The 15,404-nt window shown below is 38.8% G+C and overlaps 4 protein-coding genes and 1 long non-coding RNA gene across 6 annotated transcripts; 3 read left to right on the top strand and 2 right to left on the bottom strand.

Annotated features, from left to right (window-relative positions):
- The first annotated feature begins 394 nt into the window (after positions 1-394).
- Positions 395-8,399, top strand: LOC143371520 (uncharacterized). Of its 2 annotated transcripts, XR_013086033.1 has the most exons (8): positions 401-634; positions 4,955-5,124; positions 5,236-5,312; positions 5,389-5,502; positions 5,604-5,687; positions 6,246-6,480; positions 6,571-6,952; positions 7,380-8,399. XR_013086033.1 is itself a non-coding variant. In XM_076816772.1 (7 exons), exons 1-7 carry the CDS (start codon positions 632-634, stop codon positions 6,869-6,871), a joined length of 984 nt encoding a protein of 327 aa, XP_076672887.1. In that variant the 5' UTR covers positions 395-631; the 3' UTR covers positions 6,872-8,399. The 2 variants fall into 2 exon arrangements, 1 of the variants encoding a protein (XP_076672887.1); XM_076816772.1 differs by having other exon boundaries at positions 395-634; positions 6,571-8,399.
- Positions 4,929-6,252, bottom strand: LOC143371532 (uncharacterized). Its single transcript, XR_013086036.1, has 2 exons — positions 6,112-6,252; positions 4,929-6,024 (listed from the first exon to the last, which is right to left on the bottom strand). It is a non-coding gene; the product is annotated as an uncharacterized LOC143371532 (long non-coding RNA).
- A 794-nt stretch (positions 8,400-9,193) lies between the features above and the next one.
- LOC143371990 (uncharacterized) lies at positions 9,194-10,228 on the top strand. The gene is made up of 5 exons (XM_076817754.1): positions 9,194-9,440; positions 9,510-9,631; positions 9,700-9,821; positions 9,892-9,968; positions 10,060-10,228. The coding sequence occupies exons 1-5, from the start codon at positions 9,314-9,316 to the stop codon at positions 10,212-10,214; spliced, it is 603 nt and encodes a 200-aa protein (XP_076673869.1). The 5' UTR covers positions 9,194-9,313; the 3' UTR covers positions 10,215-10,228.
- Positions 10,229-11,222: 994 nt separating this feature from the next.
- On the top strand, positions 11,223-12,050 carry Np15.6 (NADH dehydrogenase [ubiquinone] 1 beta subcomplex subunit NP15.6). The gene has a single exon (XM_076817833.1). It carries the CDS (start codon positions 11,447-11,449, stop codon positions 11,888-11,890), a length of 444 nt encoding a protein of 147 aa, XP_076673948.1. The 5' UTR covers positions 11,223-11,446; the 3' UTR covers positions 11,891-12,050.
- A 179-nt stretch (positions 12,051-12,229) lies between these two features.
- On the bottom strand, positions 12,230-15,357 carry Grasp65 (Golgi reassembly-stacking protein 2). The gene is made up of 7 exons (XM_076817315.1): positions 15,127-15,357; positions 14,841-14,921; positions 14,549-14,752; positions 14,173-14,390; positions 13,840-13,924; positions 13,466-13,766; positions 12,230-13,067 (listed from the first exon to the last, which is right to left on the bottom strand). Exons 1-7 carry the CDS (start codon positions 15,187-15,189, stop codon positions 12,718-12,720), a joined length of 1,302 nt encoding a protein of 433 aa, XP_076673430.1. The 5' UTR covers positions 15,190-15,357; the 3' UTR covers positions 12,230-12,717.
- Positions 15,358-15,404: the final 47 nt, after the last annotated feature.

Below are 15,404 nucleotides of genomic sequence, written 5' to 3'. Positions count from 1 at the left end.
TATCGTCTCAATTACTTTCACCCACACCTGCTGCAAGCTTATCGTAATGTCCAAACAAACAGCTTCCGAACTTTCGATAATCTATGAGCGATCCTCATATCGTGAGTAATCCTTCGAGATTGTTCGAGACCATGGACCGGGCCAGGAGCGTGGCCGTAGTTCCGTCGCCTCTAATTCATACGCACGGGCTGATATCGTTCCACCATACGAAAAAGCAATTCAATTTCCGTCGAATTCAAGGACTAAACCGATATCGATTTTTTCCCCGTAACTCCATTGCCGGTTCCGTGCATTGCCCCTTTCCCTCGAGTCAGAGCCACTTCAACCAGAGTTGTTGCATTGTTCGCGGTAAACCGAGGCCCGAACGACGCAGGTCCACCACTGCCGCCACCCCCACCACGGCACCAGTCGCGAGCAGGTCTAAACACGTTCAGTGTGCTCCGGCATTGACGACCGAGCGCAGCGTCAGACCGCAGGTGGATTCCGAGCGGAGCAAGTGCCTTCTCACGTGCGGAACTGTACGCGCGAATGAAACTGTCAGGGGTCTTTGGACGGCTTTTACGCGCATGCGACCACAACTACAAAAGTAAGAAGCATTTCGGGCCTCTCTACGTTCACGTCACATCTTCCAATGGTAAGTAGAATAAAATTTTAAACCTATTCCGCGCGCCGCGAGTGCAACGTCCCATTTCTCGCGTAGCAAATGTCAACTCTTAGCTGCGATAAAGTTCGAAGATCAGATTTCACGGTCCGGTTGCGAATCTTCGCTGGTAGAAAAATGCCGGTCGGCCCGTAAGTGCGGATGCGTCGGTGGTGTTAAAATAATGATAGAATTGAGAGGCTCGAGATACGCATACCTACATGTCAGCAGCACCGCGCGTGCGATTACATACGCACAGGGGCCACCAGTTGCAGTAGATAATGAAATCGATATGTTCAGATTCAATCGATTAAAGCTTTGTCGGTAATTCTTTCCTACTTTCGCGATCCTTTCTTGTTTTTGGAGAAATTACCTTCGTAATTTCTCACCGAGATTTCGTCATCTTGTCGGGAAGAATTTACAGTGTCCGTTTTTCAAGAGATTAATGCATCGAGGTCGGTTAGTTTTAATGTTCGGTTCTCTGAACCCGCGAGGAAAATGTTACCGCTAGGACAGACGTAGCAGTTGTTGATAATGAACAGTGGTTTTACCTAAAATTTTCATCGAAACGAAGTTCGAAGTAAAAGAGAAGACGTCGGAATGATTCAGTGGGCAGTATTTCGTAAAAATCGAATCCTGATGGTGGTACTAGAACCGGAATATTTGCTCCACAATTCTCAGTACCACCACATCGTCCGAGCGACGATGAGTCATGCGACCAGTGGCGCTGTTTTTTTTCTCGTTTTCGTCCGGGAATCTCCGCAGCCATCATAGGACCGAGATACCAAAAGAAAGCGGGAATAGATCGTAATATCAAATTTTCGAGGACGAGCCTGTTGTCGGGAAAGAATACTAGGTACGATTGCAAACACTGTAAATACGTACAGTTTTCAAGCGAATAGGGTGACACAGTGCGATTGATAACAGCTCGCGTATGTGTTGCTTTGTTATGTGATATTGTGGCACGTGCATGTCGTGATTTTGCGACCGGCAAGTGTCGTTATGTCATTACACAATACACAGTTTATTCATTTACTTGTGTTAATACATATTTACGTGAATATAATACGCGATTGTTTACGAATTATTTTTTTAACTTAGTATCTGATTTGGTTACCGATTTATCGACTTCATCGATTCGCGTAAAAAATGCCCGATGGTTTCGAATTGTTTGTTACGATAATTTGCTGAGCATTGTGGATTTTCTTTCCTAAAATTAAGAAATTTTAAAGCATTCGCGCATATTAAATGTTTCATTTTGTCAATATTGCGCTGAGATTGAAGTATTTTAATACACGATTCAAGGGCTCGTGGTATTTGGAGAGATTGATGCTGGATTTCAGAAAACTGTCAGAAATTATCGTGTTGCTGAATGAGCAGCAGTGGGAACCGCGACGGTTCATTCGCCTGGTAATAATTTTGAAACGATTACGTGTTTCACTTGTGAAACCGATTTGTTCGGGTTTAACCCCATATCTATATTAAGCAGCCACGGTGAACGTACGCGTCTTTAGATGGCGGCAGTGATCGTGAACAAAATGGCGGCCTATGGCGTCTCAAAATCTGCAACATCACCACTTGTACTTTCACCAATCTCCAGAATAACAGCAATAAAATGACATTTTACGATAATTTTGCGTTCACAGAAGTTTAAACAGACTATCCTTTCAACATATTTCGATTTATTACAGTATTTAACTCCACATTATGCTCATATAAGTACAAAGAATAATGTTTGCACCAATTGAATTATCATGCAAATGCAGAAAATTTAATATTTACAATAAATTTCACACTTTCTTCCCATTTTTGAATATTCTACAATGATGCACTTTTCTGTATAGTAATAATTTGAAACTGAATGCGATATTACTTTCCAAATGATAAAATTCGATAAACAATAACATTAAACGTTGTTTAACCCATATAGGTTTTTCTTTTCCATTCTTTTACGAAATTCTTCAAGAACTCAATAGATTGAAAGTGTGTTATGTTTTATTCAGCCCCTGCCTACTGTTTTTCGAAACGCATGCGTGCTGTACAATAACTTTACGAGAACTATCGAATACTTAACAGGTAACATACAAAAATATGAATGTTCAGTAATTACTGTTTATAAAAATCACGTGTTTGGTAGTCATTGGATCAGTAGTGAACGTAACGCGAAAGAAACCGCGATATTTTTCAAACTGATCGGCAGTGAACGTAATTTTTTACTTCCCCCTAGTATTTCCAGCTAGAAAAGTCTGAATTTCCTAGAAAATCTTGTCGCAAAACGTTTTAGATCTCTTTATCCAGAGAAGAAGATTATTGGACTGGAGTTTCGATCGTATGTAGGTCTCGAAGGACCGTTCAAAGTCCTTGAGCTTCGAACCGGAAGTGCCTCGCGTGCCAAAGCTCTGCCCTTTCTACTAAATCCCAATAAAATCAGAAACAGTAACCACTTTCTGAAATATCATTAAGAGTTCGCATTGTGCATATGTTCTTTCATAAACGATATATAATTTCCTGATTTAGCAATGACCTATATCGATAACATAACTAAATTTGTTAAACAATAACATAACAAAACACGAATTTAAATATTAATATTAGAATTATCTCTATATTTATGATTTAGTTGTATAGCGAGTTCAAAATGTCTGATGTCCTTGCTTTTATTTATCCTAATACATACAGTGGCGCACCTAGGGGGGGGGGCACCCCCCCCCCCCAAATGGGGCTTGGTAAAAATAAAAGAAAACTGGATTTTATTGTTTAAATAAAATTTTATAATCACCTAATGAATTTTATTGAATTTGCATTAAAAATATGTTTATCCGTTCAACTCCGCTCCCTCAAGATTAAATCTTGAGTGCGGCACTAAATAAATATGTATCTTCTTATCGAATTCCACCAAAACGTTGGTGGTAAAATTTGAAATCGTTAAAGCACTTGAAGAATAAATTCAAAAAATGAAGCACGAAGTATTAATGCTCTTCATAGATATATATTTACCTTGAAACTATTATACTGGATTTAATTTTCCATGAATAAAAGTTTTAGTCCCGATAACCACCGTTACTTGGAAAATCATGTGGACCATTTTACCGGAATCAGTTATTGACACTTAACAAGGGAACACTGCGAACCCGGACTCACCGAGTGGAACGCAACTTTCTGGGTCTTAAGAGTGACTCAAAACAAGAACAACGGTGAGTTTCATTTGGGCCCTATCGCCCTTCAAGGGGGTGAAAACTAACCTCAAAGTCAAATTGGCACTTCCACTTTTTCACATATAATTCTTAAAGTACAACAGACAGAAAAAATGTTTCAAATAAAAGTTTAATGGTGCAATAAGCGATACAAACTAACGTCAACAAAATTTTGAAAAGAGTTTTTTTCGTCAGTTATATATTTTTTTTAAACTCTTTTTAAAATTTTGTTAACGGAAGTTTGTAGCGCTTATTGCACCTTTAAACTTTTGTTTGAAACATTTTTTTCTGTCTGTTGTACTTTGAGAGTTATACGCGAAAAAGTGGAAGTGCCGATTTGACTTTGAGGTTAGTTTCCACCCCCTTAAAAGACGATGCGGCCCAAATGAAACACACCGTTGTTCTTGTTTTGAGTCATTCTAAAAACCCACAAAGTTGCATTCAAATCGGTGAGTCCGGATTCGCGGTGTTCCCTTGTAAATAGATTTTATTAATTCACATGAAATTATAAGTACGATACGCTTGACATTGTTATTCGACATTTCATATGAAACACGTTCAAATTTCGCTGTTACGTAGGACGAATTCCACTTAGGCCCAAATCGCCCGCAACGGCAAGAATTTCAAAGTCGATTTTCTCGAGAATGAAGCGCAATATCAAAAAATTGTATTCCTTTTTTTCGACTTATTTATTTGTTATATGTCGAAAAGAAACAGTAACTATTTTTTATATCGCGCTTCATTTTCGAGATATTCGACTTCGAAATTCCTGACGTTGCGTGCGTCCAGTCACGTATAGGAAAACCTACCGTAAAGAAAATCACCAGCGTTGCGGTCGATTTGAGGGTAAGTGGGATTCGCCAATAGACAGTTGGGCGTAGGGTTACCAGGAAAGGTGTCTCTCGCGTGATGACGCCGTGACGTCAAACCAATCGACGTCTAAATGTGTGTTGGTTTCAAACCAATCGACGCCGAGGTTTGTTCCCCCTCCACTATGAGAGACACTTTCCTGGCAACCCTGGCAGGGAGGTTTGTTGACATCGAAATTTCAACCGTTTGAAATTTCCGACGAACCATAGGGATCGAAGAATACCTTCCTGAGCCGAAATTATTTTTACAGGCTACGATAGAGGAAGGGTTCTGTCGTGACGACACTGATTGTTCCCAGGAACAATATTGTTATCACGTGTCCGAACGATGCGTTGATTATACACATTGTAGCAGATATAATCGACGAGAAAATGAGCGACGATCTCGTCAACCTTCGCAATGCGGACCATGCCTTCCAGGGTAACTACTTTGCTATTTCTTGTTATTATTTTCCTTGTTACTACATCGTACTTAAGGCAACGAGAAGGTTATTTTTTATACACTTACCGGAAACAATACAATTATTTTCAGTCACATTGCCGAGACACTCGGCACAGGTGAAATGGCTGTGCTATGTAAGAAAGCAAACATGCAGGATAATGTTCCTGGTAAGTAGGAAATATGATAAAACAAATATGCGATTCAATTGAACTCGTACTGAACTTTCCATTTTGTTTTGTATAGAAGTTGATAGAAGACTGAATAGCAATGTAGTGATCTACGCGGTACTTGGCGTATCGCTGATCTGTATTCTGGTAGGTGTAGCCACTGCCATATTCCTCAAGATACGTTCACGAAGTAAGTAGAAGTAATCCTATATCCTCACAGAAAATACAATACGCAGCTTCCCAGAAGTGTGGTTCTACTAATAAAAATGAAAACCAAATTTTACTTTATAGGAGCCCCCAAACGACGCGTTAATGATTCGGAGCAGTGCACAGATCTTGTGCCGGTAAAACCGAGTGCTCCCCAAGCGGAAAATAGTAAGTATCATTCAAAGATTCTCTTAAATATTCAGCACTGGCAAAGCACAGAATTCACACTACTTAGAGTAGCACTATTCAAAAGACACCTTTCTAAGTAACAGAAAGCAATCATCACATTTGCTATTGACGGATAGATAGATTAGACGAAAGCTTGCTGTCCGTTTGAAGGTAAATTCCTCTTCGAGTTCCTTTGTTCAACGTTTTTTTTCTGTGCCTCTGTCGATTAATACAACGCAACGAAAAGAATTTCCAACAAATTGACGGCGAAGCGTAAATTGTGATATGTATCAGCACCAGCTTGCTTCTCTGTCTTAACTGTTCACTACTTAACATGCTGTATATGGTAAAATTACTAACCGTGAGTAGGAACGGTTAATTTTGTTTTACGGAGACTGCGATTATTTCATTACAGTATACCTACCTTCTTGAACGCTGAATTAAACTACAAGCTGTTCAATACATGGTAACAATTTGCATACGATTATGTATGTGACGTTGACAGCGCTTACAAGATGCTCGACTTATGCTTTACTGAATTGCCAACGCGTTTTGCAGGTCCTTTCATTGGTTATGGAGGCAAGCAATCGCATGTGCCATTTAATAATAATAATAACTCGAAGGACAAGAATAAACTAGTTCTTGCGTCTAGTTTTACGCCACCGCATTGGGTCCGTGCAAATCCGACTTATGACGACAACGCCAGTGATGACAACATGGCTGCATCGGAGGACCTGCATTCTCGGTCCGAATTGCAACCAGCTGCTGGTCCTTCACATATTTGGGGTCCAGGGTATGTAAATAGCACTGTTGAAGATTCGATCTATCCTTACGTAATTATTGTGTAATTAGCTGTATAATCGTTACGATTCTATGCTTACAGGCAATTAGCGCTTCAAGTGAGGGGAAACGTAACAGGATATGAAGAAGAAATGGACAACAGTGCCAATATAGTTTTAATCCAGAGAAACAGATCTCCATTAAATATAACGGAAGAAAATGATGATGATCAGGACGAAGGCGGGGAAAATTCAAACGCGAATCATAATAACAATAACAACAGTAATAACAGTCGTTCGACAGAAAATAATGCTGGAGACAATAGAGAGCGTGTCCGAGCTTCAAATATTTCGATCACGCAAAAGATATCTATGAATGTAAATGTGCTCAATGGCGATTGTTGATCATGAGGGATACAAATTTCACGATATAATGTCGAATGATAGGAGTGGCGGACTCGGAGGAGGTGTCATCAAATTCATTTGGTAAAGACTTTTTTTTTTAGATATAATTATTTTTATTTGGATGAAGGTTAAAAAGATTGAGGAGGAACCTGCAGTCGGATATTTTGTACAATACAGTTTAACATATCATCTCGTTTGTCGGTTCGATCATAATATTTTAATACGTATTCAAAAGGGAAAGTAAGTTCTTCGAATTGCAAGGCTGCCAGCCTGAAAGATCTATAGAGTCAAGAAATATTATGAACGAAATGTTTTATCGAGAAATACCTAACAATTTCATTAGCACGCATGATACTAACTTTGCTCTTATTCGTGAAGTATTTTGAATACATTCCCAGCATGATTTTAAATTCTTCTCATTTCCCTCTTTGATGAGCTCCTACATATCAATTAATTACCAATGTATTATGGCCATTGCATTTTATTTATTTCTTTTTTCTCTTTGCAGTTTTGTTTTTAATGATGAACAGTTTTTAAGGGGATGAGTAAAGTTTCGAAATTTGATGAACATAAATATAAATTACGGTAGAAACATAAACATTGTCTACCACTATTATTCAGATAATTTGATGTTAATGGATGGTTAAAGGGTTTCCGTATGTTTTAAGTTTTAAACGACATATCGTTGCTATTATTTTATGCCAGGTCGCAAGTGTATTGTATTCTGTATCGTAAGGGGATGCTCTTATCATTTACGACCTAAATATAGTATCTACTTTAACATTGAAGTATTCTGATATTATAAGTATGAAGTGCTCAATATTTTGTATCGCATAGTCCTTGCAAACGTTAGGCAAGAGTGTGATAATTGTATATATCAATTTTTGTTTGTTCTCGAATATTTACATATAACACCGCACATTGTATAATGTTGCAGTAAATTATTATTCGAGTAAGTATTCAAATGTAATAGATATAGAATATAAATCAGCGCGGTCCAAACCAGAGCACGCGTGCTCTGTGGGGTCTTCCACAATCGTCCGCGTTGTCACGGATTCCGCGCGTAAAATCTTACGAATTCTTATACCGTGGGAGGGAGGGGGTAAAAAATCGCGAAAAGTACCCTTACGCAATTTAAGGACGGCCCCAATGGGAAGCAGGCGCGTGAGAGGCCCCGCCGTTGGACAGCGCTGATATAGACCGTAATGTAAAAATGTAACTTAAAGACATTGTTGACGTATTGTGTTTTATTAACATAATACATTTTGTACGTCAAACGGTAGAGAGTGTTACTCATTATTTGTTCATGATGTTCAACAATTTGTACATCACACATACATATTGTATCCGCATAAAGTAACCATTAATCATGTTTTATACTTACGCAATGTAATTTCGAATTGCATATCACACACCAAGTGCATGTTACATCTAAATATGATCTCTAATGTTTGATATACTTTGTTATGATACAAACATGTTATATATTCTATCGTATATATAATAATTAAAAATAATCTTTTATCAAGCAATGACTATTATTAATCCCCGATATTTAATGATTCTAAGATCTCTATAGCAAAACGAGTAGAGACTTAGATATGCGTTCCAATTAAAGATGGGTTTCTCGAAGCGTCGGAACCCAAGAAAATTTCGAGTTTCGAGAATTTGAAACTGCATTTTTTTCGTGATTCGAAACTTTCGAAACCTATCTAAGAAAAAGTATAAAATCTTCTAGAATTTGTATAATTTGTGTTTTGTATGTTCTTCAATAATGGTTAATAGAGATTAATGCAAAAATTTTATTGTCTTCAGTTCTTAAAGCAAAATATTCCACTTATAAAACAAAATCAGCAAAGTTTCGAAGCCTTACACAGTCTCGGGTTCGAGTTCCGAGAATTTAAAAGTTAACTTCGAACCCCTAAATTATTATTATTATTATTAGCGTCCGGAGACTTTTCCAGGGGAGGGGGGCAACTTTGGGATGATGGTAAGAAAAATATACCCCTCTTGCTTTTTTTTAACCCATTTTATAGTGCCAATTTCATTAAAATTTTTAAAATATTCCCTTTTTTAGTATAAACTTAATAAAGATCAGTTTTGAAAAATAAGCGATTTTTTTTCAAAAGCCAAGGGGTGCACCTGCTTCTTCTGCGCCCCCCGCCCCCCTCCCTGCGGACGCCCTTGCTATAATTCGAGTTCCGAGAATTTAAAAATCGCTTCGAACGCACCCCTAGTTCCAATTTCCGTTGCAGTTCTAGGGACATATAACTCCCCAACGTTGGTCCGCCATTGTCCGAATGTAACTTTTTAAATGTTTTTATTGGCAGCACTGCATGGTGAGAATTTGAATTTCTGTGAACAACAGCATGTAACTGACAGTAGAGTTTATGTTTAAAGTGTTTTCTTATTAAGTCTTTGAAAAATATAAGCAAGATCATAATGGATGACCTATTGAGTCTCAAGGACAAGCATATGAATATTACGGATTCTCAAATAAAGGAGTTATTGGAGAAGAAAATCAAGTTAATAGATCAAGTTAAAAACAAACAGAATCAGCAGTGCAGTGGTAACTGTATTCTATTTGCTTGTGTTATTAGCTTTTATGCGTAAACAAAAGTGCGTTCCTCCTTTTTAGAAGATGAAATGAAAATCAATGAATTAACATCGCAATTAACCTCTATGAAAGAGAGCCTTCAGTCTGAGAAGCAAGTATTAGAATACAAGGATCAGGACTTGGCCAAGCATTTGAATTATATAGTAATTGTTTTTATCATGGGTAAGTTTATCATAAGCGCAGGAAAAAGTACGATGCAATATCTTTATAGGCAGAGTTGGAAGCAGAGAAGAACAAGTTTTTAGAAGAGAGCCAGTCAATAGAGCTAAAGAGAAATGAACTTAAACGCTGCAAACAAAATTTGACCGATCAAAGATTGCTGGATCTAGGAAGGTTTGTATAGTATTATATTACATTCATGAACTGTATAAATGTTTTAATGCTTTGTAATTATGTATTATAGAAAGAGATATAATTTATACAAAGAAGTGACTAGGGTACGGTGGGATTTTGACAGGATTGATAAAAATGTAGAAGGATGTATCCTTTTAACTGTTATCTTTTATTAGTATTTGACATCTCATGACTTTGCGACCATTTGCACGAAATATATCCTTAACGTTAAGGCCAGATGTGACAAATAAAAGGGATTATGTACATCACTTCTGTTACAACAGTGAGAAGACTGATCTGACTGATCTCCTGTGGCAAGAAATATGTCGATCTACTGTTCCTACAGAAAGTAAAGATGTATCTAACAAGGAGAATATAATACAAAATGAATAAGCACGGCGCGTACTTCATCACACATATATAAATTCTGATGTTTAGTGTACGTCTATTTGCTTTCACTTTATATTGCAAGGAAGAAATTTCCTGCACAGTCCCTACTCCAAGCATAGGCTTTTCCCAACCAGGATTTCATTTCTCGAACACTGTAATTTCATTTGCAATGTTGAAAAAATTAATGTGGAGTATGCAATAACATCGTTGAAGTTCCATGAAGTTGATTATTTTAGTTCGTGTGATACGAACTTCTATACGATGTCAAGTCTATCTTATACCTACTAGGCTGACAATCATATACAGTAATCTTTCGCTATGGGCTCGCGTTCGGAGTGGCGGCGAACGCTTAACGCATAGCGTCGGCGATTCCGAACCGCCGATGGCGCGAGAGGGAAATAGAGCGCAGGCACGTAAAACTGTGAAAGACGGAGCGAGGCAAAGTATCATGTTTTCTCTTTTTCGTAGCAGATGGTAACGGTGCGTCGACTCTTTCATCCACTCTGGCTCGCTCTCGACCTGGCACCCCCCAAAGAAGGGGTTTTGTAAAAAGAAAAGAAGATAGGATTTCATTCTTTAAATACATTTTTATAATCGCCCAATGAATTTCATTGAATTCGCATTAAAAATATTTTTATCCGTTCAACTCGGCTTCCCCTAAGAATAAATCCTGAATGCGCCACTGCTTCGAAAATAGACGCCACTCTCACGATTCCAACTATTCATAATAACAAAGTGGAAACAGTTTTCGATGTAACCATTTCGATTATTCGATTTCAAATCGAACCCGCCAAATCCTTAAACTTTTCGTATCCTTGTGACTTTTTCGTTCACAGTTACCGCCCCTTCAATTTGTCAAAAAAGGGCATAATAGTTCCCAAAATGTTAAAGCACGATCTACTTTAACGTATTACTGGATCTTTTCTTTCTACATTTACTGAGTAGTAAAAACGAAGCAAGAAATAAAAATAAATACTGCATATTTGAAATAAGTCCGACCTGGTGCACTCTCTTGTAAACGTTACTTCATGCTTCGGAGAAATGTCTACTCTCAGTTTCTAACCTACTGGTTACTCGCATGTTCCGTGCACGATTACATATACACGAGTGTCTAATTTTGGTGCACGAAATTGTGAAGATCATTTGACAATTGATAAAAACGACCGAACATATATAACGATCGAAGATCTTGCCACATATATCTGAGAGGAGAGTCCGAGCGTTCATCGAGAATCATGACGACGTTGCTCCGACTCCTTCGTTCCCAAGTAGGGAAAAGCCTGACCTTCTTCGGATCAAAAGACGTTAAAGTGTACGATGCAGCGCGTCGAGCCGTATCATCGACACCGAAGAAGCACGATACCGCTGCGGACCTACCACACGCGGTGAATAATACATGGGTCTCTTATGGATTCAGCCAGGAAAGCGAGTACCTAGACCGTCATTTCATGCACCAATCATTCTTCTTCGGTATCTCCGTTTTGTTAGTAGGCGGAACATTCCTCATGGCTTATATGCCAGACCCGACGTTAAGAGACTGGGCCCAGCGAGAAGCGTATCTGCAGCTTCGTCACAGAGAAGAGAACGGCTTGCCTCTAATTGACCCAAATATCATAGATCCGTCAAAGTTCACTCTTCCGAGCGAGGACGAAATAAAGGGTGTCGAGCTTATTATTTAAAGGGCTAATAGGACATCATGTACACGAAGGAGAAAATGAACCTACTATACTTAAATACAAATAAAAAAAAAGGTTAATTGTTCCGCACATATTTGTCCGATAGTGACTTCGACTAGGAGATAGTATTTGTAATATATAATAAAATGGTTTTCGTTACAAATGTCCTTTTATTTCGACGAATTCTCAAACTTCAGAGCGTAGCGAAGATGAGATGAAATTGTTGAAAGAGAAGCGGAGCATTCGTACCTTTACAGTGATTATGTAACAAGAATCGTCGAGTAGCAATCGTTCTATGCGATCGGGTTTAACATTAATGTCGAAATTTATTAATATTTGCCGTTCGAATGATACACAAATATTTTATTTCCCTATCTGTTAACAAATTAGAATTTATAATCTTACACGATAAAGACAAGCTAGGTAATATAAACTTAATATATACATCGTTACACGTAAAGTTCTACAGGCGTGTCGCAATCGAAAAAGTAAAAATTGTACAGTCGCGGGGACGCACAAGAAATACGAAAAAGCAGAGTAGTTATACGAGAATGTAATAATACTTTTCTTTCTTTTAAATGCTTTTAATTCAATCCTAATGCAGGTAATTATCCGAATAATTTTTACCTATGTACAGAATTACAGTATTCTCATTTCATACCAGAGCTTGTATACACTGCGTTTAGACGAGTAATAAAGTATAAACGCGCGAAGTAGAATGACACGATATATTTGTAATATATGTATTGCGCTTCTATTTTACCTTCATCCGCCGACGTGTGTCTCGTTAGAAAACAGAAAATTCGTCCTCGTTGGAAAGCAAATGATCGTTACTGCGTTGATGTTACCGCGGACGCGGGCACTGGGTTGCCACCAGCCAGCTGATTTTGTTGGAGAACAGACGTGTAAAAGGACGTGTTCTGCGGTAAACTTGCACTGACGGTGATGGGTGGCATGCCGGGCAATGAGATCGGTGTCGTTACTACGTGAGATTGAGGCACATTAAACTGTACACCGGGCGACGATAGACCTTGCACGGTGGTGAAGTCTTTCGACGATGCGACGGTACCAGCTGCTTCGTTCAGAACCGTAATATTAGGAGTGAAAGCTGGTAAAGGCGGAGTGGTCGGCATACCAGGTATATTCGGCATCGCGTTTTGATAAGACGAAGAGTTATTACCTGAATATAACAACGAGAAATTATCTTGCGGAAAGTAACTTTCCTCCCCTCCGAGACTAACGTCATTTAACTACGCGACTTAAATTACGTAAGCGTAATTTTGACGAATTCTTACCCCTAAAATTTGATATTTCAACCCCCTCCTTACGTAATATTTTTTACACTTAATTTTTTCAGTTATTAAAATTCTTTTAAAGGTTTATATAATTCATTTAACTCGGTTTCGGGAAATTTAAACTAAAACTACTTTTCTGGAACAATATTACGTAAGATACTATCTGACTCCCCCCCCCCCCCGGTCCCTTGTAAGGAAACGTAAGAAATTCGCGACCCCTCCCCCCGCCAAAAAGCCTTACGTAATTTAAGGATGACCCCTATGATCATTTATGAATGCTTACCAAACGTAATAGTCGTTGCGCCTTGAGTAGGCACAACATGAGGCACGGAATTAGTGGTAGTAGATCCTCCAACGGCAGCAGGATTTAATTGGGAAGTAGTATACGTTTGTACATTCTGAGTATAGACAGATTGCACCGGCATGGTGATTTCCAGCTCAGACTTCGTAGTGCTCTCTGGCGACGAAATATAATTAGGTGGAATAGAAAATCCTGGAGGTATACTTGTCACCACGTTACTCCCTCCAGTGTGAGTAGTGCTCGTTGTAGTCGGCTGACTTGGAATCGTAGTCTTGATGTTACTCTGAAACGAAGGGAATCGAAACTATTCAACGGAATTTGATTGTACGAAATGCGATTCTTGAAACGTTATGTACCGGATAGGAGTTGCTCGGTTTATGTTCTTGTACGCTTCTAATGGGTATTCTATGAAGGTATCCATATCCGATTCCACAACCCAAGCTGCAAAGATGTGGAAAGTAATGTTTAAAGAAATGTTTGCGCATATAGAGGATAAAACTATAGAACGCAGTGGCGCACTCAGGATTTTATTTTCGGGGGGGCCACGACAGACGACGCGCGACGCGTTGATACTTTGTCTCGCTCCGTCTTTCAGGCACTTGATACAACTCCGTTTCTTTTTCCCTTTTTTTCTTTCTGCGTGCGCCACTGACAGAACGTGTATATTTTCGAAGAACTAATGCGAATACCTTCCTTCTCCGCCCCAAGTATGATTGGGTGTGATTGTCACTTCTCTACAAGAATCATCTTCCGTGTTATACACGTATAACTTCAGAAGTCGAGACTCGTGTGCCTCTATTAAAGTAAATAAGTCCTCGGACTCGTGTAGAACTGAATCGGCACCAATGATATAATCTGTGAATGGTCGTAATCCTGCTAATTCCGCAGGGGAAGATGGATGCACTTCCTGCATAACACATATGTGTGCTTGTAACTTATTATCGAATGTACTCTTCAACTTTTGTGGTCTAACTAAACTCAATAGCTAGCAATTTATTATCCAATTCAGATGGACCACAAAGTTAAAATGTCATGTAAATATTCTCATCTGCAATACACACTTACAAGAACATGCCAAACATTCTCGTTGGAGCCTTCGAAGGAGCAAAACCTCACGCTAACTCCTAGAAGACCTTGTCCACCCCACGTGAGACTAGGTACTATAACGGTTTGCCTTATAGATTGTGTTTTGCTACTGTACACTGTAAGTGACAATTTCTTGTCCACACCACCTTTAAGAAGTTCCTTCAATGTATCGTTATCCTGGTCCTACGGAGAGGGGATGATTAGCGTCATTAAAAGATACAGTCAATTTGAGGTAATCTACAAACAACAGAAGGTGGAAATGAAAACACACCAGGCGGGTATTTCCAATCGCCACAATGAAGTCGAAGAATGCTTCGAGGCCAGCCTTCTGTCCAGGCGACCCGTCCTGAACCTGTTTCAATTACGAAAATCCAATCAAATATGCTAAATATGTATTAGGTGGACACCCACGTCCATGCGAGGGAATATCAAAATTTAAACTGCTTTATGTACAGTACACGAAAACGAATTTGCTGTTCAGAGTCACGCTAAAACGTTCCCTGCTGAAAGAAGAAATCTATGCTGGCAAAAAGAATTATTCTGACAAGTTGCCTTACCCTCAATACGTGGTAACCTTCCGTGCCACCTCCAGGTATCTCAACACTGTGGGAAGATCCCATTTCTGATAAGGAAGTTTCTTAAGTCACTTGATCTGTACAAATAAAAAACATCAAAACAACCGTTGCTCGAGAATTGATAATCGAATAGAAAAATATGTAACGCAAGGGTTTTAGACAAATTGGTTGGTGACGTTGCCTATCATATGTAGAAATTCGGTATACGCTACGTTCATTCAGTGTTACCAATGTACTGTCCTTTTTTAATAGAGAAAAAA

Source organism: Andrena cerasifolii, chromosome 1 (genome assembly GCF_050908995.1).
Source record: "Andrena cerasifolii isolate SP2316 chromosome 1, iyAndCera1_principal, whole genome shotgun sequence".
Taxonomy (NCBI): domain Eukaryota; kingdom Metazoa; phylum Arthropoda; class Insecta; order Hymenoptera; family Andrenidae; genus Andrena; species Andrena cerasifolii.
Note: the sequence above shows the minus strand (reverse complement) of the source record. Positions and strands in the feature narration are given on the sequence as shown.

Excerpts from the sequence above, each read along its gene's own strand:
- LOC143371520 (XM_076816772.1), top strand. Across the intron at positions 5,313-5,388 it reads CATGCAGGATAATGTTCCTG|AAGTTGATAGAAGACTGAAT; the intron begins GTAAGTAGGAAA and ends TGTTTTGTATAG. Across the intron at positions 5,688-6,245 it reads TGCTCCCCAAGCGGAAAATA|GTCCTTTCATTGGTTATGGA; the intron begins GTAAGTATCATT and ends CGCGTTTTGCAG.
- LOC143371990 (XM_076817754.1), top strand. The coding sequence starts at position 9,314 with ATGGATGACCTATTGAGTCTCAAGGACAAGCATATGAATATTACGGAT. Across the intron at positions 9,822-9,891 it reads AGATTGCTGGATCTAGGAAG|AAAGAGATATAATTTATACA; the intron begins GTTTGTATAGTA and ends TATGTATTATAG. Across the intron at positions 9,969-10,059 it reads TGATAAAAATGTAGAAGGAT|ATGTGACAAATAAAAGGGAT; the intron begins GTATCCTTTTAA and ends CGTTAAGGCCAG.
- Np15.6 (XM_076817833.1), top strand. The coding sequence starts at position 11,447 with ATGACGACGTTGCTCCGACTCCTTCGTTCCCAAGTAGGGAAAAGCCTG.
- Grasp65 (XM_076817315.1), bottom strand. The coding sequence starts at position 15,189 with ATGGGATCTTCCCACAGTGTTGAGATACCTGGAGGTGGCACGGAAGGT. Across the intron at positions 14,391-14,548 it reads AGAATGTTTGGCATGTTCTT|GAAGTGCATCCATCTTCCCC; the intron begins GTAAGTGTGTAT and ends TGTGTTATGCAG. Across the intron at positions 13,925-14,172 it reads ACTTGGGGCGGAGAAGGAAG|CTTGGGTTGTGGAATCGGAT; the intron begins GTATTCGCATTA and ends ACATCTTTGCAG.